We start from the raw sequence: 27,258 nt of genomic DNA on the forward strand, positions 1-27,258 counted from the left end.
CAGGGATCTGACACCACAGCCACATGAGAACAATGCAATGCAGACTGACACCAGTTTCATGGCTGGCATATCCTCATTTGCACAGTGGTCCACCATTGATAACAAGCAGTTTAAAGCCACAGCTTCCTGGTGAGTTTGAACCATCACTGGCTAAAAGCAGCCTTGTCTTCTGGAGATAACTCATTACTCTCTGAGCATTGCTTTTGGCACAAGGGGAACACTGCAGACAAAACTGTATGTACAGGGGACAGATCCAGCTTAAAACTAAATGGTGGGTCTTAGTGTGAGTCAGCTATCCACAGCAGCTTACTGTGCAACTGAAGATGCCTGTGCTGCAACAAAGAGGCAAGGCAGTGCAAGGCAAGTCCCCTCCTTTCAAAAAAAATCTGGGTTTACAGTGATCTTGAAATTACTTGGGAAGATGAGACAACTATTTTGTAAGGAACAGCAAGAGTCTCCTTAAATGCCATCCTCAACAATTATCATGATAAAGAGTGATGCAATTTGTACTGACTCCCAGAGCAAAACAAGTGGTTTGGTTTGTCAGCTACTGCAATGTTAGGTGTAAGAGACCACTTTTGGTCTGCATGGAGAAAAGTTTGATATGAAGTTATTAAAATATGAATCGACCCTGAGGCAACAGTTTTTTCTTGGTCATTTAAAAACCTTTAAATACTTCAGTCTTAAAAGCCAGATGTGACAATGTGGAAACATTACTTTTCAAGATAAAAATTAGTTTTAATTCTTCAGGAAATGCTACATTAAAATCAAGTACTGTATTCTTGATTCTGCCCCAATGAAAGTACAACCTCAGACTCCTCCTTGTCTCGGTTCCTTCACCTATGAAAGGAAACTACAGCACTTAGCTGTGTTATTCATGAGTGTTTCTAGAGTTCTGGTTGCAAGGTGCTACCAAGACACAAAATAATAGTATTTACTTACCTACAGTTACTGCAGCTACAACTGGAGAAACAATTACAGATAAAGTTACACCGCCTGCTATAGCCAAGTTTCGCTTGTGCTTTGAAATGTCTTTGCCTTCATATCGATTGTGAATCTTGAAAGAAGAAAAGAAAAGGGGTTTAGAGTATTATCAACATCAAAAATACATTTCTGCAAGGATGGAAGAAGTGATAGTTTGAAGCTATATCCTGTTGTCTTCCAGAGAGACCACATTATATGCAATGATTCATTTCTTATCTCAAAGAAAATAAAATTTATACATATCCTAATTTTAGGCAATCTCTTACAAATAAGAAGCCCTCCCATCCAGCATTAGGCATTTATTCTCAGCCTCAAGTTTGAAGAGCTAAGTAATTCAAGAGCTTTGTTTAATCATTACTCCAGCTTAGATGCCTGGGAAAAGTAGACAAACTTTCAGGCTAAAAAAATCGCCACATACGATCAAATTGACACGTCTTATTCCCAGCTGTCTTCTCCCTGAACGGTATGGAGTTAAAGCTTTCACACATTACTAGATCTAGAGAAACAGGTTGACAGCAGAGTCATAAGAGAGCCTTCACCAAACATAGCCTGGAAGGAGGGGAAAACAAGAACTCCATTGCTCCAGCCTCTCCTCATGACAAGCTGTTGAGACAGGAAATGTTTTTGCAAACCTGAGTCTTAGCTGTGTTCCTGTAAAGGCAGGTCATACTTTCTAAATTATCATGTTATTGAATGTTGTGTTTTCTAAAATATAATTTCAATTAGAGATTTGGTGGGGTTGTTTTCATTTTGGAATAAACAAAGTCTTTGTATTTGTTCAGGCAAGGAAAGGGCAGAGGAGGCACTCTGCTTTGTGCAAAAAGAATGCATTTACTTGCTCTGACATACATTACACAGAGAGGAATACAGAGTGAGGGAGAACTTCAATATTGAACATGCCTATGGATTAAAAAGGAAAAATTGAACATGAACTCTCACAGTGTGAGTGGGTAAGAATTATAAACCCAGAAAGATTAGGTTTCATGGGGCTCTGAGCAATTAGCAGGATCACTTAAGGTGCTGAATTTTACTGTTATGGACAATTATAACTCCTGAAACAAAAGGCATAATACAACAGACATGCATTAAAAAAAAGGAATGGAAGGAAGAGGTTACAGAGTAGAAATTGATTTAAAACATAAAGATAGAAGGTTGCACTGGTAGAAACTACTATGAAGTAAGAAACTTCTGGATATTGGCTAAATAATAAAGAACAACCAAACAAAAATACTAGGCCCGAAGAGAAATTTTAATAAACAAAGAAACCTATTAGGTTACAAGACTCACATCTATAAAACCAGAACACTAGCACTTCCTCCAGGAAACTCTATCAAAGCACAACCACAAACTCTTCCAATGCAAAGGACAGACAATGTTGATAAAGAACAATGAAGCTTCCTTTACCAAGGCAGGAGCAGCATTAAGAAAATAGAAAGTAGGTCAGATTACTATGAATGGATATAGAAGAACAGCACGAGGGTGTTAGGCCAAAATCAGAAAGGTTAAACTAGAGGAGGCAAAAAGCAAGGGATATCAAAGTCAAGGAGAAATTATTCGACAAGTGCAGTGCTAGTAAGAGGAAGACCAAATTGGATCAATTTGCTGTTCAACAAAAATGAAAGACAGCCAGCAGATGAAACTGGAGACCTGATCCTATTCTCTTTTCCCTTCAGTTGTCACTGAAGGTCAACTGTGAGCCAGACAACTGGTCACAAAGAAGTAAGATCTGTACAAATACAGCAGATCGGAGCATACTTACATGAGCTGATCTGAAAAATCTCAGCAGGCCAAGTTTCAGAGTCACTAATAATAATTTTTGAAAATTATTATTAGTAGATGTGTGAAAAGAAATCCAGGAAAAATGGAAATAGCTAAATGGCAATGATAATCTTAAAAAGGGTACAAACCAAGAAGCTGAGGAAGTAAAAGACCCCTGAACTAAACTTTAATTTCCTGAAAATTGGGACCTTGTAAACATCAAAGCAAAGGTAGGAAACAAAAAGGTCACGCTGATATTTTTTTCAAGTACAAATCATGTCAATTTAATTTTCTCCTGTAACAAGATAACTCAGCCTTGAAGATGGGGAGAAACAGATGTCACACACTGACTAATTAAATTCTTACATTCTTGTATGACACTCAAGCAGTTATAAGGGTCCAGATTGAAAAAAAAGGATGAGAGAAATCTACTAAGCTTCATGTGAAACTACAGAAAACATGCAAATAGTCTTTTTTTTTAACTACCCAAATTGAGACTCTTCACTCCTTTCTTCTTCTGAGAGATGTGCCTTGGATCCAAGAGTATTGAACATTTTCATTAATGTGGAAGGAAAAGAATGTGTGTGTTGAAATTCAGACCAATACAATCTGACATGGCTGCAAGAATGCCAAAATTCACTCCAGTCCTGAGAAGCTGAAAAAATGGTCTGAAATGGCCAGATGCAGCTGAAATGGCCATGAGTTCAAGACTACCTGTAGGAAGAGGCCAATTGCCTGAATTACCAGTACATGGGAAAGGGTTTGTGTTTTAGAGTACACAAAATGGAAAGAACACATTGTCAAAGAAGAGGTAACTGGTAGTTACTGGCAAAGAATCACCCTTTCATTTAACTCAGCAGTAGTAATGCTTCACTGCTGGATTCAAACTGGACAAAAAGGTGGCATGAATAACTACAAGGAAATCCAGAAGAGGAGAATCAGAAACCTAAACCAGTATTTTCTTGACAGTTCATCAAGAAAAGCTGGAAATGCTAGGTTTGTTAAGAATGTATCTAAAGTACCATTAAATATGTAATGGCATATTGCAAAACAAAAGGATTCTCTGCATCAGCTGAAGAATAGGGCAGTGGGAATCTAATGTAAATTCTTTTCCTATACCAATGTTAAAACCACTAAGTTTTTCTAAGAAAACCAAGCTTGAAGGGCCTGTGGGATCTCCACTGTCAAATGTTTTGAAGTGTAAATATTTGACAGGGGTCACAGAGAAATGACCAATAAGTACTGGGGTACAACACAAATCCTCATGAGGCTGCCCACACAGAATAATGCTCTGAGACTTTAATACATGAAAGGTGCTGTGATGCAGTCCTATTCCAAAATATAATGAGAAAAGCTAATCAGGCAAATGTAATTGGAAACAGGTAACTGCTGCCTTCTTTCTCTCCTCACTTAGAAGGTTCCAACGACTGTATGGAGGGACTAAGCAATAACACAATAAAAGGGTCAAAACCCAACTGTAGCAGAAAATAGGATACTTGCTATAAAGGAAAAGATTAAATAAATACAATGGAAAAGCTGCACTCCTGAACATTTTGTCTAGCAGACACACTCCTCCTTCCCTCCCCAATAAATGCAAAATTGAGTCTGTGCCAGTCACTGTGAGAATCAATGCCGATAAAAGCAGAAAAACAAATCTTCCAAGCCATCATTTTAAAAAGCCCATTTCCAAAAGATCTAGATAACTTATTACTACATCCTAAATTACACATAAGAGTTTGTTGATTACTTTATAGTAAAAGTTACTATATTTTTAAAGAGGAAATATATCAACTGCCTTCTGATTAATATGATAATTTCTAGTTCCTTCCCAGAAGAAGTAAAATGAAGACAGGCTTGCTAGCAATGAACACTGCTCCACATTGGTGGACTGGCCCAAAGCCACCAACAAGCTGCTGAGTATAAATGCTTAAATATGTGTATGCACAAACCTGAACTAGAGTAACTTTATACTACAATTCTGGTAACTATCTGCTTTTAAGGAAAAAAAAATAAATTTCCTCTTTGTCTTCCTTGTGCTCTAAAGATTGTTTAATTCTAAGGGCCAGAAGGTGAACCAGAGATTAAAACCAGAGAAATTTCGAAAAAGCATGCAGGAGCTTTCATGGCAGGATTTAGAAACTGGAGATTGTCCAGTGCTTTGCTCTGCAAGTTTTAAGAGAATCTAGATTCTTAAAAACACTGCTTTTAGTTCCTGTACAGCTGACCTTAATATCCTTAGCAAAGCAGGGGTTGGTTGATTTGGTTTTTTGCCGACTGTTTGGTTTTCTGTTTTGTTTTTTTTTTAGAGGCCAGTTAAGATACCCAACTGAACACAGCATCACCCAAGCCATACAACAGAAGGTAAAGCCTGAAGCACGTTGGGAGTTGAAGCACTTTTTACCTTACGTCCCACATAGACAGGAATTCCAATAATCATAGCAGGAATAGCAATGCCAGCTATTAAGGCAATTCCTACAGGAGCTCCAACAAGTGTCCCTAGTTGCCACAGGATTTTCTTCTTACGGCTCCATGGTTTCTTTCCCCAAAATGTGCAACCTGATGGGCTAATAGAGAGAAAAGAGAAAGCTGTGAAGAAACTGTAAATAAATCAAAGTAGCTATACAGTACTGAACATTTCTCTAGTTACAAAATTGTTGTCCTTAAGTTCAAGTTACAGATGTAACACATCATCAGTTATTTCTACAGACTTTTTTTGCCTTGAGAGCGTATTTTGCAACAAGAAGCATATTGCTACACACCAATCTATGGTTCACAGTAACATGTATAATCAGAAGTTCTGTATTGCCTAATACAAAGACAATACAGCTGTATTAAGACATCAGTAAAAAGAGGGTGTGTTAATCCAAAATACTTGATTTGTACTAAGAATATGTTGCTTGCACAAAATTTACAAAATATTTTAAAACAAAAATAATAAAGCACTAATTTAAATAAATATGTTGAAAACTGAATTCTCTGATAAGAATATTTCACTGTGATTCTCCATTCCAAGAGGAAGAAAGCAAGACTTACATCACTTGGGAATCTCCTTCCAAATACTTTAGAAAACAAATTACCAACCACATAGAATGTTTTTTTCTTAAATGTACCTTAAATAATGTAAATCTGAGATCTCTTTCATACATAGCCAACAGAATTCACAGCCACAGACAGCACAAGTCATATGATTGCAGCTTCCATCATTCATTTTTATTATATAAGCAGCACAGCGTGGGCATGGCTTTATGTCATCAGCTGTTAAAAAATAAAGTTGTATCAGTTTCTTAGACAAGCAAATATAATTACAATACAGACACATATTTGAAAACTGATTGAACCATTATCTGAAAAACTGAAGAAGTTTTTTATAAGGCTGTTTTACAGATCTTCATTTGGCCACGACTTGGTATCAAATTCATTTTTACAAAACTTGGACCGAGCAAAACTGATGAAAACAAGGTGTCTTAACCCACATTCAAGTAATTGAATAGTTAATACATACTCTGTTCAAGGATTTTCTAAGCTTAATGAAATTTATATTGGAGTCTGACATTAAATATGTATGCTAACACAGGACTGATAACATGGTCTCTTTAAATATAATCTTCTTTTACATTTCATGCTGTTATGAATCTTATACTTGAATATTCAGTCTCCACTCTGTTAACATATCTTAAATCCATCTCCCCATTCACATTAATGTACTTCTTTGATATTGCCAACCTCCTCTTGACTCCTTTTCACAGCCCTACTTTACACTTACTTACTCCCTAAAATAAATACAGAAGCAGAAGAAAACTCTGGAGAATCTCCACATTCCCAAGTCAAATGTGGAAAAATAAGATTAAGTGACCAGCTCTGTCAAATAAGGGGTCATTGAGCAACAGTGAAATACACACACACCACAGTTGTGATCTTCACTCCTGTTCAGCACCTGCACTTTAGGACAACCTATTTATTCCCAGCAGCAGAAACACCTTGCAGCTCCTAGTGCAGAACTCTAAGTTTACTACCTCAGTTCTACTAGGTAGGACAAAGGGAAAGGAGAGCTCATACTTGATAGAAAGAATATCCAAAGAGGTGCAGAAGCAGCAGAAAAACAGTACCTCTACCAACCCCAGTGCACAAGGAGTAAGCAGCTGAAAGGATTAATTAGCTATTCCCACTTGGGAGCACATGCACAGCCTACAGGGCAGAAAGTAAACAGAGCAAGTTCTTCAGCACAGGAAAGGCAGAGCTACTGCTCTTCAGGCTCAGAGAAATTGAAAGGATAAGGAAAGGAGCTGGTGTGCTAATTTATTTAACTTACTTTCAAATTTATTTGAAAGTTAGAGCAAGATGCCAATTTCTAGGTCAAAATGGGATGCCTGGTTAAAATAAGTCAGTGCAAACTACAAATTACAGACTCTCCAGTCTGGGGCTGGATTGGAGAAAAACAGCTCTAACTACAAGGTGTGAGTGAGACTCTTTACTTCAAACATCAACCTTGCTTGCTCAGGCAGAGACCAAAGCTGCCAAGTAAATCAGAGTCTGGTGTAATTCAGAGCCAGTTCTTATCAACAGCAAACTGGAATCTTGATGTGCTAAACATTACTCTGAATACGTTATCCTTTTTTTTTTTTTTTTTGAGAGTTACAAACAAGCTCAGCTTTAAGAGATGGAATTGTTTGCCTTGTGGTAGACAAAACAGATGAGCATTTCCTAGAAAACCAAAAATTTGTAGTAACAAAGACGTAAAACATCAGAGCAATAGTCTTTTTGAAAACAAAATCAGTGGTTATGAGTTTTAATTTTAACAGCTGGGGAATTACACCTAAAGTGGCGTAAACAAGTGCACTAAGTGATAAAACTAAGAAAGTCAACATGCTAAACGTGGGATGCCTTGCAGCAAGTTCATTTGATTTCACGTTTTTCAACTACAAAGAACTTAAAATGACAAGCTTTTAAGACTTAAATCAGATATTCTGATCACAGAGTACTTCAAAGCATAACATTTAAAATTTTAATTTAAATTTAGAATTGTTATTCTACGTTTCTGAAAGACAAAGCATCCAGTTTCTATCTACCATATCACTATCCCGTTCTTTCCTTATCTAGGGTTAATTGTGCAAATGTACAGAAGAGATGCTTTACAGACACAGCACCCTAATGATAAACAAATACCTGCTGCTCCAGATTCCTGGCTGTAGCTGATAGATGAAGAACGAATTGTTCTCAGGCGCAGGCTCTGGGCTCTCTCCTGGCGAGCAGCATCGCAGGTCTGGTTGGGATGCCAGATTTGCTTACAGTGGTAGCAGAACTCGGTTCCACAGCCCTCCCGTCCACACGTCAGTTTGGGGCAGCTGGCACATCCAAATGCGATCACAGCGTATCTGTACCAATCAACAGGGGAAACACAGAGTTTTGTTAATAAAAGCAGTGCTAAGTATAGACCAAAGCTGACTAGACAGCTGTCAGGGCAGCTGAAGCAGGTACAAAGGCAGTGGACATCAGGAGCTGACTACTTCCTTCAAGGACATGGCCAGCACCAGCTCCTGAACACCTCTTTGCACAGCTCTATTGCTATAGCATTAGATTAAGATTGTACAAAAATACTGCAATCACTGCAACACTCACTCGCCTTTATTCCATGCAGTATTCAAATATACTGAATTTAAAGCTGAATGCAATACTGTAAGGTTTACAAGAAACCGCAGTTTAGAAGAGTGGGACAATAAACCCAAAAAAGGTGTTTAAGCAATTAGGAAAAATTACAGTTTCAAAAGTGTACCAGTCACTATGGGCAGGTCTTAGGTTGACCCTGTCCATGAGGGAGGATTCCTGCTAGGTGATCTGCACTGTAACCTACAAACATCTGATTTGGCACTGCAATATATTTTAGGATTTTACTAGTTGCCTTTTATCATGAATACCACCATTTACTTTAAATAGATGTTTGTTAACTCTTTGTATTTTAAAATGACAAAACAACAAACCAAATATTTTATAAATAGGATTTTAGTTTCTCAATAATTAAGGCATTTTAAAAAATACATTTCAAACATAAATGCAAAAATTGGTAAGAGTTCAGGCCTCAATGTCACCTTTACTCTGACAATACTAAAAAACCTCCAAGAATGTTGAGACTTACAAAACTGTGTTACTCTACTTTGTAATCACACACTACATGAACGATTCCATGCAATGAGAGTTGAAGTGACAAAACTATTCCTTCATTAGACCTGCACTTCAAAGTTCACATGATAAAAACACGTGCTCATATTAACAGTAAATACAAACATATGTATTAATTCATACCCATTGTAGCTTTTTTCAATGATTTTATGCAACAGCTTTCTTTTAAATATATAATACTAAGTCCATTGGTATGAACATTTAAAACAGATGTATGGTTTTAGTCACATTAATAAACAGATTTATAAATGCAATCAGACTGAGTTTCTGACTGTTCAAATGAAGATAATTTTATTTTAAAAGACTGTTTATTTTTACCCCATCCATTTTATAGCAGTTGCATAAATTAACTCAATTTTCTTTACTGTAATGATACTTAAAAAATATTAGTAATGATACTATAAAAAATATTTTTTAAAAATTTAAAGTATTAAAAAATATCACAAGCCTATCTTAAAATGTATCTATTTTTATTTAAGTAGCTAGATCTGAAACTCTACAAAGTTAATCCAAATCTTATCCCTTCCATTATTGTTTTAAAACAGCATATTTGATGTTCCTTCCCTGGAAAATCTTGCAAACAAATAGGACTTCAACGTTTAACATACATATTATGCAGTTACAAATGAGATACATGTTTGTCTGTTTACAAATATTTCTTGCTTTCCAAGTAGAGATCTATTTCAATAATTGCCAGACTCTTCTATATTGCTGCCAAGTTAATCAGCTTCATTTTCCCCACTTTCTGCAAACTGAAGAGATAATTGCTTTGCATGTACACAAAGAGACACTGATCCAAACGCTTCTTCAACATACAGGGATGCATTCAAGGCCAGCTAATGTTAGACCAAAAAAATCTCATATCTAAAACACAGAATAAAGTATCAATTTATATCCTGCTGCCTTCCTATCACTAATAAAGCATGGGCACATCCCTGAAAGCACTCCCTAATTGGGTCTGATGCATTTGGCACAACTTCAGAAAGTAACTTTTTAGACCAGAGCAAATCTCAGTTCAGGATTTACAGGATTACAGGTTTAGTTTTAACATTTGCATTCTTTTTAAAGGAGATGTGAAAGCCTAAAATCCTTGTTTAGGCTGAGAGAAAGGACAACCAACCAAACTCAAAGTAATACCCAGTAAAACAAAAACCAGAGGCAGTGAGTGATTCATTGAAGGCTGCACAGTGAAAAGATTGATGAAGAATCTGTACTCTTTTACATGAGCTGCTTTTTGCCTGAAAAAGGTGTAAAAATTTAGGAATCACTGCTCTCTGCTAATGATGCCAGCAATACAATCTCAGAGCAAAACCATTAAATAATTCAAACAGGAGAAAAGACTGAACACATTTGGAATACTGATTCAGTAATCCTTGTTAAAATTACACTGAAGAACTAGTATGAAAAACGGAATATAGATCTGGGAGAAGGCTGATGAGGTTTCCTATTGGTGCTCCTTCCCCAGGGAAGGATCACCTGTGTGACAGTGTCTCCTACCAAGCCACTGCTGGTAGGTTACAGCTGGTCCAGACTTTTACACTGTTTCAGGTAACAACCACGATCAGGATGCATTTGAGCTTGCAATAAAAGCTGTGGATGAAGCAGCCCAGGGAGTGGTGTGGAAAGTAATAATGGGGATTTTGATCTTGTGGTGGAGCTTAGCAGGAAGATCAAGGAGGAAACTGTACAGGTGTAAGGTTTAGGGAAGCAAACTACTCAGACTTCCACAGAAGAGCCTTTGCTCACAAACACTGTTCAGAGATGAGGCATGATATTCAGTACACACAAACTTCAGATCAGCAGACATTTGCTTTAGTAATTATGTGGTGCAACAGTAGTCACAGTTTCTAATTGCTTTGGCAGTTAATCCAGTTGTACAATACACAATTAAAGCTGAGGGGGTTTTTCTTTTTCTTCCTACCTCCCTCTGTGTGCTTTCCCTCAGCTGGGCACATACAGACTTGTCAGACAGTGCTGTGGCAGCTGCCTGAAAGCCAAATTTAAATTTTTAACTGGAGGATTCATACACAGGTATTACTCTTGCTGGAGGCAATACTGATGGTCTTTCTGTGGTTCAAGTAGTACGCCCTTTCCCCTAAACTACTTAGATTAACTTCTGCTGAACTCTCAGTCCCTGCTGCCCAACATACAAAGGGTTCTGAAGGTTTCGAAACAATCAGGAGAAGGATGAGAAAAAGACAAAACATAATTGCAAGAACTCTTGTTTGTTTAGGATGACAGCCAGAAACAGTGATCCTCCTGAGAAGTACCCAAGTAGCCAACTTTATACCACTTTAAACTAGTAATGAGAGTTCATTGAGGAGGCACTATCCGTGCATTAAAAGCAGAATTCTATCTATCACTGTGAAGCGCTTCCCTGCCACTTTATTAGTATATTAAATACTTGCTGCACAATAATGCATTGCTGTGGACTGCATGGACTTTTAACTTTGCTCTGAAGACCCACTTTTTATTTTTATAATGGTGTTATCCATAGCAATTATCATCACAGTTTCTGACCACTGAAAGACACTTAGGAGTTCAGTTTTTTTAAACAGATAAGAAATTGAAGCATTAAAACCAAAACAGCTTAAACAAATCTGCCTTAGCCTACTTAATTAAGTACTAAAAAAGTATCTGAACCACTGAAACATGGTTTAATAGAAAATGGTTTAACAGGTCTTAAATGCTTCTTCTCAGTTTGAGTAATAACTGTTTGCAACACAAAAACTCAGGGCAAAGCATACTGCTATCTATCAAATAATACCTTCTAGTGGTTGTTTTATTTTGCAGTATCATAATACTAAGAGTAAACTGTACTGGCTTTGTCCATGTGACTTTTTTACAAGCTCATGCAACCAAAACATCCTTCAAGTTATTTTTTCTTCTGTCCTCAAACTATGCCACAGGAATGCCATCCACTTTGGACCAGATATGAAACTATCACCTTTCTAGTCCCTGCTTTTGACTTGTGTTAGCAAATTCTGTTTCTTTCAAAGTATGAAAGGAAAAATGTATTTCAGGTAAGTCCTAAACATGAAGCACCTGGTTATTAATACTGGAGTAGTTAATCTACCTAACAGTCAGTTCTATCTTGCTTATTCTCCTGCAACATTCTTCATTTTCTTCATTCTACTTACTGTTTGGCTGTGAGGCTTTGAAACAGAGCAGTCAGTCTGCACTGCACATCTGGATTACAGTCATGCCTATACTTTTTAAGCAGCATGATAACACAAACAATCTCTAAAAAAGCAGCTTGCTGAAAAATGGCATTATGAGACACTAGCAGCACAAAAGCACGATGAGCTGCTGCTCAGCAGTATTCAGCCTACCTAGAATTCAGCATGGTTTCAGAACTGTTTAAAGTATTAAAGTTAAAACATTACATTCCCCAGATAATAAGCAGGAACAAGCTGATTATCTTACATCAGAATCCTGCTGACAGGCAACAAGTGCTGTCTCAACCAGCCACAAGATGGAAGATATGTGAAGCAGGAGAGGTCTTTTAATTCAAAGAAAAGCTTAAATCATTTGTCATAGTTAAAAAGCCAAATCACCCATTGTACCTTAACAAATTAAGTTAAATTACAGTCACCAAATTTTGAATTCTCTTTAGTCTGAGCTTTGTACCATTGTCTTGGCAGCGTAACATCTAAATTTCTTTTGCCTGCTGTAAAAAATGGCAGGCATCAACCAAAAAAGTTGCTTGACATTGCTAAAATTCCCTCTGTGCAGAAAAAAAGAGAAAAATCTACTCGAGAAAGCATTTTATTTCGGAAGATGGTTGTGGCTTGGGGCAGTTCTTATTGTTGTTTTCATTTTCATTTGTTTTGATTTCTTGTCTTTTTATTAAAGAGAATTCTGCCTGCTACCTACTCATACAACTGTAACAACACCTTATTTAAAGCAAGCGACTTTTCAAAAATCATAATTCTATGAAAATTATGTATTTACACTGTCACTTTTTTTGCAAATATAGGAAAAATACATACCCACAATCTGGAGCTGGGCACCACCTACAATCAGGATCTGCAACCAGCCATCGCCTAAGCATAAACTCTTCATATTTTTCCATCAAGATGTCATCATTTAATATCAAACGAATATCATGAGGATTAAAACGTTCTGAGCATTCTGGGCAGCTAATATTAACTCTGCTCTCAGAGATTTCTATCCGGAGATACTGACGCAAGCAATCCACACAAGATCTATGGTGACAAGTCATTATCTCCGGGAACCTGTCCTTGGAGTGCCGCAGAAGGCACAAGGGGCATTCCATGAAGTCTCCACTTGGTTTGCTGCTAGAGGTTGTTCCGTTATCAGAAGAGGTACACGTGGAGAAAATAGAGTTCTTGTCTGTACACATTTCTGAATGAATACTTTCAATGCTCGCAATTCCATCAACACCTCCATTTAAATCCCTAGACTTGCGTTTCGTGTCTTTTTTTCTCCGAAAAAGTGAGCCCAATGAAATTCTTCTTTTCTTTGGTGCTTTCTTAACTGATGGCAAGCTCACAGAGGAAGCAGAAGACTGGAGGTCCCGATCAGAGCCCATTTGCCGATGTAAACTCATGTCTAGGTCACTCATCAGAAAGAGGTTAAATTTCATATACAATCCTAATCATTTTTAAAGATCAAATAGAGGCAGAGGATACAGGCATATTATTATGTAATCCAGTTTCAGAGTTCTCATGCAGAAAATTCGTATGTATCCGCTTCCAGCAAATTCTTCAGAAGAATTCCCTGTATTAGGAGGAGAGATGAAAAAAAAAGCAGCATTAGAATCACAACTATCACTATTGGTTCTGAAAGGTCACAGCACTCTGGTGACCTGTTATTCCTATTACTACCATCTTTTCCTCACCATCTGACCCAATACCTCTTTCTGTCAGCTTTTTCTAGCCTTTACATCCTTCTTATCTTAACAAGCCTGGAATTTCCTTCTGGCCAAGGACTATCTTTGTTACACTTAATCAGTGCAGAGAACGGCCTCTGCACTCTCCTGCTCCCCTAAGGGAAGTAGGATATATGTGCATGTGTAGAAACTACCGAAACTCAAGGTAACAAATAAGTAAATATGCAAATTCTTCTATAAAGCTTAGCAATAGGCTTACAACATTGGAAACTTTTCTGTTTTCTCTACCTTACATTTTCTGCACATGTAATAAGTACAAATCCAATGCAGTTAATTAAAAGAAAGATCTCTCAGTGTTTTTGAACCATTCAGACTGACAGCATAAATGAAATCATTGTGGCTAAACAACTCAAGATAGTCTCAAAATCTAAGGGTTCTCACAGAAGTATGCATATTTATAGCATAAGGCATCTGAATATTTCAGGGAACAGAACTGCAGAGTGAGTGACAGCCAACACTGATTATATAGAAGTTGAAGGGCATGGCAAAGACTACAGTTAAGGTGACAACATTTGAATTTTTCATCAGATGCATTTCTGTAAGAAAAAAACCCCAAAAAACGAAGCCTCTGAAACAGATTCCCATCACATATGAAGCTTCAGTTATTACCTATGTACAAGAAGACACCAAGGATTTCCTTCCGTTCTCTGCTGCTTAAGTAACTGCACAGTGAGAGAGAAAGAAAGAACTCCCTATTTTCCTCTGACAGAGGAAAAAGCAGTAGATCATCTCCAACCAGAACCACTAAGTTCTCCCCAAACATGCAACTATTCCCACTTCTTGGAAGCTTGACTGTAAAAGAGGAATTTTAACTTTTGGTGAACTGCATCTGTAACAAAAGAATGAGAAGGCATTGCCTATGTGACACCAGTGCTGCAAATCTGCATACAAAACTACTGCCAGCACCCTTTCTTTCCTCAGTGTTTCCCAATTGAGCCCCCAGAAAGGTGAGAATGGGTCTCTATGACCTTACCAAACGATAAAATCAGAAACTGGATACTAAAACTAAGTCCAAAGGTAGAAACAAAGGCATGTAGAGATCAATGCCTGTGTTTATGAGAGCTAAGCAGTCTGCACACCCTTAGAGACTGGCACAAATCCAAACACGTGCTGTAGTCTCCGGAAGGGGGTCACTGAGCTGCTTGGGAAGTGTCAGGGGACGCTGAGCAGGAAACAGGAATCCCTCTCCAAAGAGGAAGCACAGAAATAGGCACAGGCTGTCCATGTCACCAGAGCCGTGCATGCAGCAGTCCCCTGCAGACCACCATAGGTAGCTGTTACCTATGCACTACCAGCAGCCAAGACAACACTACCAGTTTGGACAGTACTCACCCAGGATGGCAATACTTCACAAGAATACTACCTTCTTCAAGTGTAAAAATTAAAAACGAGAAAAAAGGAAAAAAAAACCAAAACCAACCCCACACAAAAAACCTATACATCTGCTTTTGATACAAAGAGGTCTTACATTTTGTGTCCCTAGAGTTTTTTTAGAATTAAAAAGCCACCATATTCTATTTTTCAAATGCTGAATTATTGCTGCTTTCTTGTTTCTTCTTTTTTTTTTTCTAATAAAGGAAAATCTTACCACTGTGAACATATTAAAAAAAATAATCTCAGCTTACTCTCAGTCTAAAATAAAGAGTCTAAACACTTCAAGAACATAACATACTCTTCCTTCCCTCCTAAGGGAACATTTTTAGTCAAAAAATCCATCTTGGATGCCTTACCTGCTCCTGTTCCCAAAACAAATTTAATAATTTTGCAGCTGCTGTTTCTCATTAAATGAACCAAAACATTCCTTGATTAAAAAAAAAAAAAAAAAAAAAAAAGTGAAAATGAAAAAAAAAAACTGCTCCGTAATTTTGATAGAAGAAGACATCCTTCTCTCCAGGATCTTGGTATTATGTTATATCATAGATAGACACAACTGGTAGTAGACCATGTCTGAAATATACTATAGATATATATAGTCCATTGCTGACAAATTTATATGTTTAGAAGTGCAAGAATAACATTAAAAGCATTTTTATAACTGGGTAATTACTAACATGGGTATGTTCACACAGATGCTACCAAGACACTGGAAAGTGCCAACCTCCTAAATCAGGAGAGTTCATGAACAAAATGAACAGCAAGTGAAGCATTAATTTCAGGGGAAAAGTCTGTTCTGGCTTGTTTTGGTGGGGGGTGTTGTGCTTTTGTTTGGTTTTAAAAATAAAACAGAAAAAGGTAGGAAGTAAACACAGTAACACAGCCAAGTCTATGACTACAAGCCTTCCCCTCCTCCCTTTCTCTGGAGAGGAAAGAATGTGTTATTACAGCATTTCTGCCAGTTCCAACAGATGTACAAAATCAAGAAATAGCAGTTCTGGTGATGAACCAGTTGTACTTTTTTTCTTTTTAAATAAACAAAGATTCTCCCATGCTTTAAAAAAGGAGACCAGTACATCCCATAGTTCTCTCTGCATAATGGGATCTGATAAGCAGTCTCTCTAAAATAGCAGATTGCTCTTCTAAGGAAAATAGTTAAACTTTGATAGGATTTTTGAAAAGATAAGTTGCCAGTTATTTCAGACAATTATCACTTATGCTCTTCAGATTTAAATGCATAAAACTAGTTTTTAAAGCTAAGCTCTTCCTTATATAGTAATTCTGAGCTGACATTCTAGCGATGTTTCAAGATGACTTTGCCGAAGTGAAAAGATTCAGCAGATGATTTAACAGAGGAAAAAATGAAGACAAATGTTACAATGCTAATAATGATCAGAGCTGTACAAAAACCATAAAAGCTTTACTAGCACAATCTGGAGCACTGGCCAGTTCTCATGTTGCCCAACCCAAGACAGCATCTGCATGTTTCTGCTGACAAAAACAAGTAAAAAAGACTTGATTCTGTACAGCCAGAGAACAAAATGCCCGTATTATTCCAGTAACAATGTGTCCACATGAAGGGGATATGCTGTGTGCAAACTGAAGCTCTGAAATTCAACTGCTTGAAATGAGCTGAGACACACAAACTATGGTAGTAATAAACAAACTGATTTTGAGGCAACATACATTGCAAGTTTTACATTACTCTCACTGACCAGTATGAACTCTGTCACCACACAGAAGAAACTAAGATGGGCACAGCAAACAGACAGAAAAACCAGAGAGTGCAAATCCTAAAACTTTTAAGTTCACCACTGCTCTCAACATTTCCTCAAAAGCACTTACCCACGACAGAAAAACTGTATTTCTGGCTTCCCGCCATGCCCAAAGCCCTACCACAAAACTGAATTCCAGCCGTGCTTTGAATTCTGCTCGTGCCACAGACTTACCACAAAACACCAGTTGCCACAGCACAAACACACCTTGTCATCGAAGATGCATAAATGACATTTACAGTTGCAACTCACCTAAAGCTCAGTATTAAGCTGGTATCTGTTCCTTCTGCAACCCTGCCTAAACTATTTGCTGTAACTCCTAATATGACTCTCCATGGCACAATCTTTGCTCTTCTCATCCATTTCAAAACACTCTGGAAATGCCCTAAAGTGCAGCTGAGAATAACCCTGCTGATTTTGCAAGAAAAGAGTGATGAACGCCTACCTCCACAAGCCAGCTGCTGGGGGAGATTAGCTCCCTCATGCTCCTAGGTGTCCTCCAAACACACCAGAGGCACAAGCTCAGCATGCTGCCTGCTCAATCTGGTGCACAGGGGCCAAAAATCAGTCCGCCATCAGGACAAACAAGTTCACACATGTTTGCAAAACAAAGGCAGGCTTAAACATCAGTGTAGGAAAGGAGAAAACCCACCATAAACACAGATGTAACTACATCCTCACTAAAATATCTTAAATATTCCCTCATGTAATTGGTACTTAAATGCAAATCTAGATTTCTGTTCCAAACTCTCTTCATCTTAGGCATGTGCTCCTCCAACGATTTAGCCAAGCGCCAACTCTGTTAGCATACTGAAAGCTACTTCTTGATTAAAACTGACTCTTAATAGCTTCCTTTCTGACATCTGCAATTCCCAGCATCTACTCTCTAGCTGCTTTCTGAAATGCACTGATCCAGCTTAAAGAGAGCTGTAAAAAAAAAAAAACCAAAAAACCTTCAGAGCTTGAATTTCAACCACCATTACAGATAATTTCTGCTTCCCTCTTCCAATGAGCATCTCCTGTCAATCACACAGCACTCTAAAATTTTTAAGCTGTGATGTTCTTAACATAAAGGTATATCTAATCATCTAAAAGAGGCAACAAAATTTTCCTTTTCATTTAGTGCATGGTCTAAGAACTATAAACTTAGGGGAATAAAACATAAAACAAAATTACGCTAAAGCTGAAGCTTCTAAATGAAATACCAACGCACGGGATTTTGAAATGGCAAACAAGCACCTCATCTCAATGGCCATTCTTTAAATGTCAGCTCATTCCACAACAGTTTTTAAAACTGGGGGGAAAATACAAACGTTTTTGCCTGAGGATTTCTAAAAGAATATACCCCTACTCACTTTACACATGCTTCAGGTTCAAGTATACATCTGGCATTGCTGAGTTAAAAGAGTGATGAACAGCCTGGAAAAGTTTAACGTCTTAGACAAGTTTGAATTTTGACATCTATGTGCTTCTGCAATACTCTGTCCCATTAAAAACATCTCACCATAGTCATGCCAATGCACATGGTGTCAGGGCATGTTAGGACTATTACTCAGTTTTATTATAGATGATTTAGTACAAGCAGAACCAACACTTTGCAACTTGGAAGAAAACAGTTGGAAATTGTGTTGAAACAACAAAGGTTCTGGCAGAACCTTTATATGCACTAAGATGAAAAATAAAATCCTTTAATAGTAACATCATGCAGCATATTGTGTTAGGCAAATGCATATTGTGCAGGTGAAATGCTTAACTGCAACAATTAGCAGAATACCTTTATGACTCCTTCAGTATATTTCCCTTCATAGTCTAAGATCAAGAATAGCAACATTTTCCAAATAGTGTTTCAAAGATTGTAAAGACACTTCAACCTAATTTGTGTGGCATTTTTTATTGTCTTCTAACTTTGATTTCTAACAAAAGGTGAAATAAAGGGTTGATAGTATTTGGATTCAACCGAACAGTTAATTCTATAAATGAAAGTTAACAAATTTGTATCAGAAGATTTCTCAAGCTTTTAACACAAACTCAGACATACAGATACTTATTAAACATTTGCAGTGATTTCTTACAGTATGAAGTACAGGATGCAAAAAAAGTCAAAGCCTCTTAAATAATTCACTTAAATGAAACCAAACTGTGTAAAACTACTTGAAATATATGCTTATATAAATTTTACTTCATTATAACTTTTCTCCTTCGAAAAAGGCCACCAATATGGTAATTTACATGTTATGGAAGTAAGTATTACTTTTCAGACACACTTTCAGGAAGGTATCTTTTACTTCCTATCCTGCTTTGTTCTAAGAGCCAATTATGTGAATGATTTTCTAAAAGCATGAAGAACATTTATTACAGAAGTTACTGGAGTTGCTCCTACTAGTAATAAATCCTTTCCAGAGTGAAAATCAGTTGATAATTTAGTTAATTACACCTCATTTCTTTATGCTTACAATGGACTATTGATAACTGCAGAGGCCATTATTCCAAAAACAGAATTTCCAAATCCACAACTAACTCAAGTTTTTCAAAACCTTTAAAAATCTGCTATATATCAAGACTTAAACTTCACGTATCTTTAAATGACAGAAAAAGAGCTGCAGTGAAATAATATCACTTCTTTAATTTATGTAAGTCCAAAAGACTGGGAGTAGAGTTCCCAGCAAGTACTACACCAAGCATTCACTCACTGATTTCACACTGGAGCTCACAATGGGCTCGGTGAAGGTGCTGACAAGATCTGGGACATGCCCATATCAGCACAGTAAGCAGAACAGGGTAGGGCCCTTATCCCCAGTTTGAGAGGAAGTCAAACGCTCTGGAATAAGCCAGCTTGGCACATGCAGACCATTAGACCAGTGCCAGGTGAGGAACAAGGGGTCTTCCAGGAGCAACAGGAGTTGCTTCGACATGTGGAAGTTTCTACAGTGCAGTCAGTTTACTTTAGGGAAAGTGTAATTAGTCTCTCCTGCTTTCTTATGGGGAGATATAGGTTAGATGTTAGGAAGAAATTCTTTACTCAGAGCATAGTGAGGCACTGGCACAGGTTGTCCAGAGAAGCTATGGATGCCCCACCCCTGGAAGTGCTCTAGGCCAGGTTGGATGGACCCTGATCAGCCTCATCTAGCGGGTGGTATCCCTGCCCATGCAGGGCAGGGGGGTTGGAACAAGATTATCTTTAATGTCCCTTTCAGCCCACATAATTCCGTGGTTCAATGTTATTAAAAACCCCTGATATTCATGGATACTATTATACAAGAATTAAGAGAAAAGCATTTCTCTTTGAGGAAGAGATTAAATTATCTCTACTGCACTGTTACCATGTCTCAGTTTGTTCTGACTGTGCTTTATTTTTCCTGAAGGTCCTGTGTCAATTATCTGGAAATTCTATTTTCACTTACAGAACAAAGCAATATTGTTTGTAAAACAATGACACAAACAGACTGACTATGAACCCACTTGGGCTCAAGGACTGAGAGAGTCAGACTGACCGGGCATGAAAATCAAAAGATTGACAGTATTTAAAATACAGAGAAGCCTACAGAACTGTCAGAAGTGAACTGATATACAATGTTCTGTTTTAAAATTCACAATGGTATGTAGCACAAGACAAACCAACCCTGACAGCTAGAAAAATCTTCAACAGCTTATTAAAAAAAAAAGTTATGCTTCTTCCTTAGAAATGTATGAGCAATACATCCTGTATCATGTGTCCATGACAGCTGCTATTAGGAAAGGAAGTCTAGCAAGCTGCTCAACTCATTCTGAAAGTCTCTGAACAAATAACTGGCAAAACTATTTCTCTTGCAGATAATGCCTGTAAAGAAGAGAGTATACTCATCATGCCTCCCTTGCTATGGTGGCAAAAGGGAAAAAATTCCTTAAATTTAAAAACATTAATTTTCCAAACCAGCAGCATTAAATCCGGGTATATTGTATCCAGTGGTCAACCAAAGCTAAGAACTCAGTGGAGAGATGTTTTCTATTTGTTTATCTGCAGGCCTGTGTCTGTTGCAAATGAGACTATTTGCAATTTTCCCTTATCTAACTCAGCCGAGCAATCTTAGTTCAACCACACGCTTGCTTGCATGTCAAAAGCTTCTCCTGTGCACTGTAGTGCCTTCTGCAAACAAATGTACACAAATCTCTGCCAAGAGGAAACCAAGTCTTGGAAACACTAAAGGGGAAAAAAATAAAACACAACAAAACCAAGAAGGAAGCAAAACAAAAATCACCAAAACGTTTAACTATTTTAATCCTTTAATGATTAAAGTCCTCGCCCTAGGAAAATGCTTTTCTTGCAGAGGTCACTGGAATGTATTCTCTTAGTGCAATGATGGGCATGTATTTTCACTTCTGAATATTGTTGAGAGATTTATTTTTATGTATCCGTATCTATATATAGATATATAAGTAATGTTCTAAAATATTTGACTAGCTTGTGGTCTTGAAAAGTGAAAGCAGCACTAAGGGATTTAAAAACTGCACAAGCTGCCTCTGCTATATACCAAAAAAATGTTTAATCTGTTTAATCTAACTAATCCTGAGATTGCTTTTTATTCTACACTGTACATTGCAAAATAATCAGAGTAAAGACATATATCAGTGAAATAACATTTTTTTCCTGCAGTGTCACCAATCCTGCAAGTGGAAAACATTGCAACATTCCTGAATGCTGAGATCATTCCTACAGAAAATTGTTCCAAAATGAAAATAACCAACACCAACAAATTTCCAGAATAAGCAGATTTAATTTCAGGTCTATAATTCTGCCTGGTCAAACAGTAATGGCTACATACTGAATTTGGACAAGCTTTTGTTTTCAAGTAGGCTTACAAGTTTGCCCCACTATAAAAACAAATCAAATAAAGTGCACCAAGATATAAGGGATCTGGAACCATGAGCAGGAGTTCCAGAGAGAGCACACAGAATTTGAACAGCATACCGGAGACAGCAGCTTGAGGGGACATATAAGAGGTTACAGATTGCAGTTCCTGGCTCCGAATGACTTAAATTCAGCAAGAGCCAGAATTTCTATCTTGTGCTGAGGGAAGATATTATTGACTGTCTGACTGGCAGCATCTTCCAGCTCTGTTTTATCTCTGGCATAATCAACCTCTATTTTGGAGGCAGGGGAGACAAAAAAAATATAGAAAAAACAATCCACAAACACCAACATCTCCCCCCACCACTGATGTTGAAATAGCTTTGCCTCCAACTAAAAAATGCTGGAAGCTATTAATGGATTACTTTTTAAAACATTTGGTGCTATTCTGCCATTTTAAAAAACCCATATATACAGATATAGTTTACATAAAACTTTTAAAGTGAACTACTAAAAGGGAGTTAGAGTTATTAAAAAGTCAGAAAGAGTTTTGAATTCTTCCAGTAACATCAGGTTAGGCTGAGTAACGAAACCTTACCGTGGGGTAAAAACTTGGTCACAGTTTCTGAAAGTCACTGTGACAACTCACAGTAACTTACTTTGCCAGTATCTCAGCCCTCGAGAACTGAACAACTGACCTGCATTGGTCTCCTCTGAGATATCTTTACAGAGAATTAATAATTCTAGTAAATAGTGAGTGAATAATCCATGCCTGTCTGTTCTAGCAGCAGCAAGTCAAAGATACACACAGAAACTATGACAGAGTTTTCTCAACCCTGTTATGGCTAATGCCACAACTTCTGAAACTGCCCTCAGGTCAGAGGTACAAAGTTGCACCAGCCTAACCAACTGCTCCTGTTCACTCGAGAGGTGAGATTAGGTCAAAACCTAGCAAAACACATTCAGTTCTCCTGCAGCCTGACCTATTAATTTATTCTGCCACGTACATTAACGGAAAAATCTGCATGGATATATTTCAAATCTCCAAGTCAGTTTTTTTATAATGATAGTTCTAAACTAACAAAAGAAAAAAAAAAAAAAAACAACTGAGAGAAAAAGAGACAAAAACAAAGACAGGGAAAGGTCTAGCCAGGGAGCCAGGGAAACAAAAATACTCCATCCTGCCAGAAACACTGCCTGTAGCTTCCAGACAGGAAACTCACTGCCTCCAGAAAAACCATTGGCGTCAGGAAATGGCAGGAGTACCATGAAACTTATCTATCTCACAGCTGAACTTAATGTAAAATGAAGGGAGAACATTAGAAAAGGAAGGCAAAGACAAAGGGACTAGCCAAAGATGCTTATGAATACACTAGGTGAAAATGTAAATCTTACTGATGTGTCTTTGAAAGAAGGAATTAATGGAAAGGATTATTCTAGTCCTGCTGAAAGTAAATAAATAAAAAACACTAGGTTGAAAAGATAGAGCCCATTCAGCACAAGAGAAGAGGAATGATCCAGCAGCACTTACAGGCAGACTGCACTAGCACTGTAAATAGTGTCAACACTAGTTAAAAAGCACAAAGCAAGAAAAAGCAGAATGCCAGTCATTTAAAGTACATCTGATGCTGTACCTATGCTGGAAATATATGTCAATAGGAGGAGTTATTATGCCAGCACAATTATCCCATCTACAACAACATCATACTATGCCAAAAGATATGCTATGTCAGCACACAGCAGGATTTAGTCAGGTTGATGAGAGTTTTTCCAAACATTTTTCACTGACATCAACACAGACTGAGAAGCAAGCAGAGTTTCTCTATGCAAAACGACTGCTGCATAAAATGGGTAGAAGAGTCATCACAAACACACCCATTCAGGCTTTAAAGACTTAATCTTGTGAAACTTTCTTAAGCTTTATTGCCTTGTTAATGGTGTCCAAGCATGAATCAACACAGGGGAGTTTGTGAATCCCCTGCAAGCTGTAGCCAGAGGCCAGCGCGTCAGGTGACACAGTGGGTCACAAAGTGCTGACGAGACCCTGGCAGTGCTGCCACATTCTGGATGGTCAGAAAGCTTCACATCAAATTTTAAAGAATAAATACTCAAAGGTTTCCTGCTATATTTCACACATATATCAACAGAATACAAAGTAGAAAAAAACCCTGTATGATGTTTTCTCTGTCAGCTGAGGATGCTGCAACAGTTCTTAGTGCTTAGTGACACAAATAAGTGTGTGTCAAGATGTACCTGCACTATTCCACTAATTCTGTTACTTTTGAATTAGTGAATTATACCTCCAGGTGTATTGCCAGGCCTCACAACCACAGTAATTCTGAAATACAACTCCCTCACCCTCATGCTTTTGAGGAGGGATTGCCAAGCCTTTTCCCCTCCACTCACCCCCTCACATTCAAAGAAACATACCCTTTCTGTGTTGGATGTTACTTTTTTCCTCCAAAGCATCATCTTAAATAGCTCTGTCTACATAATTATAGAAACGTCATTAGTTGGGTCCCTTCGTGCAACAGACTGACACATCATCTATTTCCAACAATTACGGGTACAAAATACGAAGCAAGCATAATGCAATTCCTAGAAAACCTATCGCACTTATTTTCTCCATTATTTAGAACAGCTAAACACATCCTAATTATAGTCTACAAACAAACCTGTATTATTTCAGGTTCTGAGGTAAAACCATACTTTGTGGTTTTTAAACTGTAACACTGGTAATATGCCTTGAACTGTACCCTTTTTAGTAAATCTTTAAAAAAAACCCAACACCTTAAGCAGATTTTAAAGTGTCCTAGACCACAGAAATATCGGATTTGGTAAACTGAATGAGTACAGAAGATGCTGCCTCTAGCCATGAGTATGTGTTAGCCTAAACCTGAGATCCAGCCCTCAAGTGTTGAAATGATTTCTTCCTTTAAAAAGCAGCACAAATAATTTGCAAACACAAAAGCTTCTTGTTTATTTTTAAAATCAGCTGCAACCCTACAGCTTGACTCTGAATCCTGTGACAGCAGCATCCACAGTTCTGCTCTGGTGGCCTTAAATATAGCTTTCCTGAGCTGTCTGCATCCAGATACATTTTAGATGAAACAAGTACCTTAAACTGAATATAACACACAGGCTTTCACATTTATTTTCAAGTCATAGATATTTGTTTCATCAGCAATAACAGAAGTCAAATCTCTGTTCATCTTAAATCTAAAATACCAGTTTCTCTGGTGGCTCATCAATTCAGTGTCTTGGAGACATTGCTTTCTTTCTACTTGCAAGTTAATAATTAAGAACTTCAAATTGTAGTAGATGGCTGATTTATTTTCTTTTTGCTTATCTAAACCTAGTGTTAACATCGGGTGGGAAAAGTCCTTGAGCAATACATTTAGTTTGCCTCTAAAAAATATCTTCACTTGAAACACCTGCAAAGAACTGCTACTGTAACCACAGTTTAAAGAGCTAAAAGCAATATCCTGGCAGCCAATAGCGTCAGGCACAAATATTTACAGAATATTCTGAAATGCCTGTAATAAACAAATGAGACAAAACATAGTTTATCAAGTACATTTTCTACCCACAAAAGACATACAGCGAGTAGCAGGCTCCAAGGACGACTGCCAGTGATAGCCCCTGAACAATGTTTCCATTCCAGCATGCCATTATTCCAGAGCAGAGCCACTGAATGTGCGCAAAGCAAAACCTCACCCTAACTCTGCTGACGTCAGAGTATTCCTGCCAGCAGACGCTTTAGAAATAGTTACATTAAGTCTCCATTGTGCTATGCAACTCTGAGCTTGCATTCCTGAATCGGGAAACGAATGCAAAAGAGCAGGAAGAGGGGGAGGACAAATTCAATTTTTCAGCCCGAGATTACAGCCGTATCTGGCACAGTCCGTCCATGTGACTGGCTTGCTTTGCAGGCTTCAGGTACATTGCCCATGTCAGGCAGAGGCAGGAAGGGAAGAAAGCAGCGGCAGGAAGGGCCGGAGGGGTCAGCGGCGGCCGCAGAGCCGGCGGGGCAGGGGCGCAGCCCGGCCCCGTTCGAGCGCCCCGCTCCGGCCCCGCTGCGGCCGGGCTGGCACACGGCAGCTCCAGCCCCACCGGGCACACCCTGGGCCTTCGGGCCGCACGGCACAGCACCTGCCGCCTTTTCCACCTTCCGAAAACAAACCGGATGCCTCAAATAAGAAACATTTCAATTATTCTAGAAGCAGAAACCAGAGCCAAAGCTAACAGTACACTCTGGATTGCTGAAACTGCCTGCAGACACTGGTGCGTGGTGGTGGCAGAATACCTCACACTGGCTGCCTGGGGAATGAACAATAATACTAAAAAGATCTAAAAATAACTCAGTAGTCTCCCCTATTCACTCTTTTTTTTTTTTTCCAGCGACCAGGGCTCGCCTTTGCACCAATCCAACACCAGTAACATTCTGAATTTTTACTCAGAAACGTAGCGTTCACTCTCAGCAAGCTACACAAAATCACGAAGGCATATTCACAAGTGTGATGGCTCATGTCACAGATCCTCACATTCGAGTCTGTAAGCAAAATGACCCTGCAAACACCTTCATGCCTTACCCCCAGCTATCCCGTACATTTAGAATAAAAGGCTCCTCGCTTCAGTCAGAGCTTCTACCTGACATCCAACAAGTGCCAGATGAAACAGAAGAACCGTCACCGAGGACAGCATTCAGCAACAGATTTATAACATGGATTTTATAAACCTGCATTAAACACTCAAAGATAATGACACTTAACTTCCACGACTCCTGACATGAGTCTGCTTATTAATGAAAATCACCATGGGGAGAAAACTGAGCATCTGACAGAGACACCAGACAAACCAGAGATGATGCTGGCATTTAAATGAAAACACAAAGCGCTTAGAGTTTCATATTCACAAAGGGCCTTATCTGTCTCTAGATAACCTGGTGATACTATCAAACATTACTGAGTTAACTGTAGCTTATTATCCCGTTCCAACTCAGTGCGTTGTGATCTGGACAAATCTGTATTTGTATTTGCTATCTCACAGCAAGACCAGATAAGCACAAAATACCTGGACATGATGCCAGCTGCTCTTTAGAAAATCTGCATATTGCAGCTTTCTTCCCCTCAGTTTTAAGGGTTACTATACAGGTGTAACTCCTAAGCTCTAGTCTGAACCCAGATCTTTCTTTAGGCTATTGAAACAAATTTTTAAAATGTGGTGTGCTTTCTCAGAGTGGGTGGGAAGGAAGAAACAGCCAGAATAAACAAACTCTGAAAGTATTTAAGATTTCAGAATAGAGTGTTACCACCAGCTCCATTCTTCAGGCAGCACAGAAGTGTCTACAGCAAACATGAAACACATCTATGTGAGAGCTTTTTTCTTTTCTGCAAGTCTGCTTTCTAATGCAGGGTGAAACTTCAACAGAATGAATAAATATTCTTGATGAT

General features: G+C 38.1%; 1 protein-coding gene across 3 annotated transcripts in view; it reads right to left on the reverse strand.

Moving 5' to 3' along the window:
- Positions 1–27,258, reverse strand: part of RNF19A (ring finger protein 19A, RBR E3 ubiquitin protein ligase) — a 56,504-nt gene that overhangs the window by 6,179 nt on the left and 23,067 nt on the right. For all 3 annotated transcript variants that reach the window (XM_088177693.1, XM_014879782.2, XM_088177700.1), the window contains exons 3-7: positions 12,909–13,659; positions 7,906–8,114; positions 5,853–5,997; positions 5,144–5,306; positions 943–1,057 (exon numbers count right to left, since the gene is read on the reverse strand). In XM_088177693.1, the coding sequence (XP_088033819.1) occupies positions 943–1,057; positions 5,144–5,306; positions 5,853–5,997; positions 7,906–8,114; positions 12,909–13,525 (1,249 nt within the window). In that variant the 5' untranslated portion in view covers positions 13,526–13,659. The remainder of the gene's footprint in view (positions 1–942; positions 1,058–5,143; positions 5,307–5,852; positions 5,998–7,905; positions 8,115–12,908; positions 13,660–27,258) is intronic.

Source organism: Sturnus vulgaris, chromosome 1 (genome assembly GCF_052056855.1).
Source record: "Sturnus vulgaris isolate bStuVul1 chromosome 1, bStuVul1.hap1, whole genome shotgun sequence".
NCBI classification, from domain to species: domain Eukaryota; kingdom Metazoa; phylum Chordata; class Aves; order Passeriformes; family Sturnidae; genus Sturnus; species Sturnus vulgaris.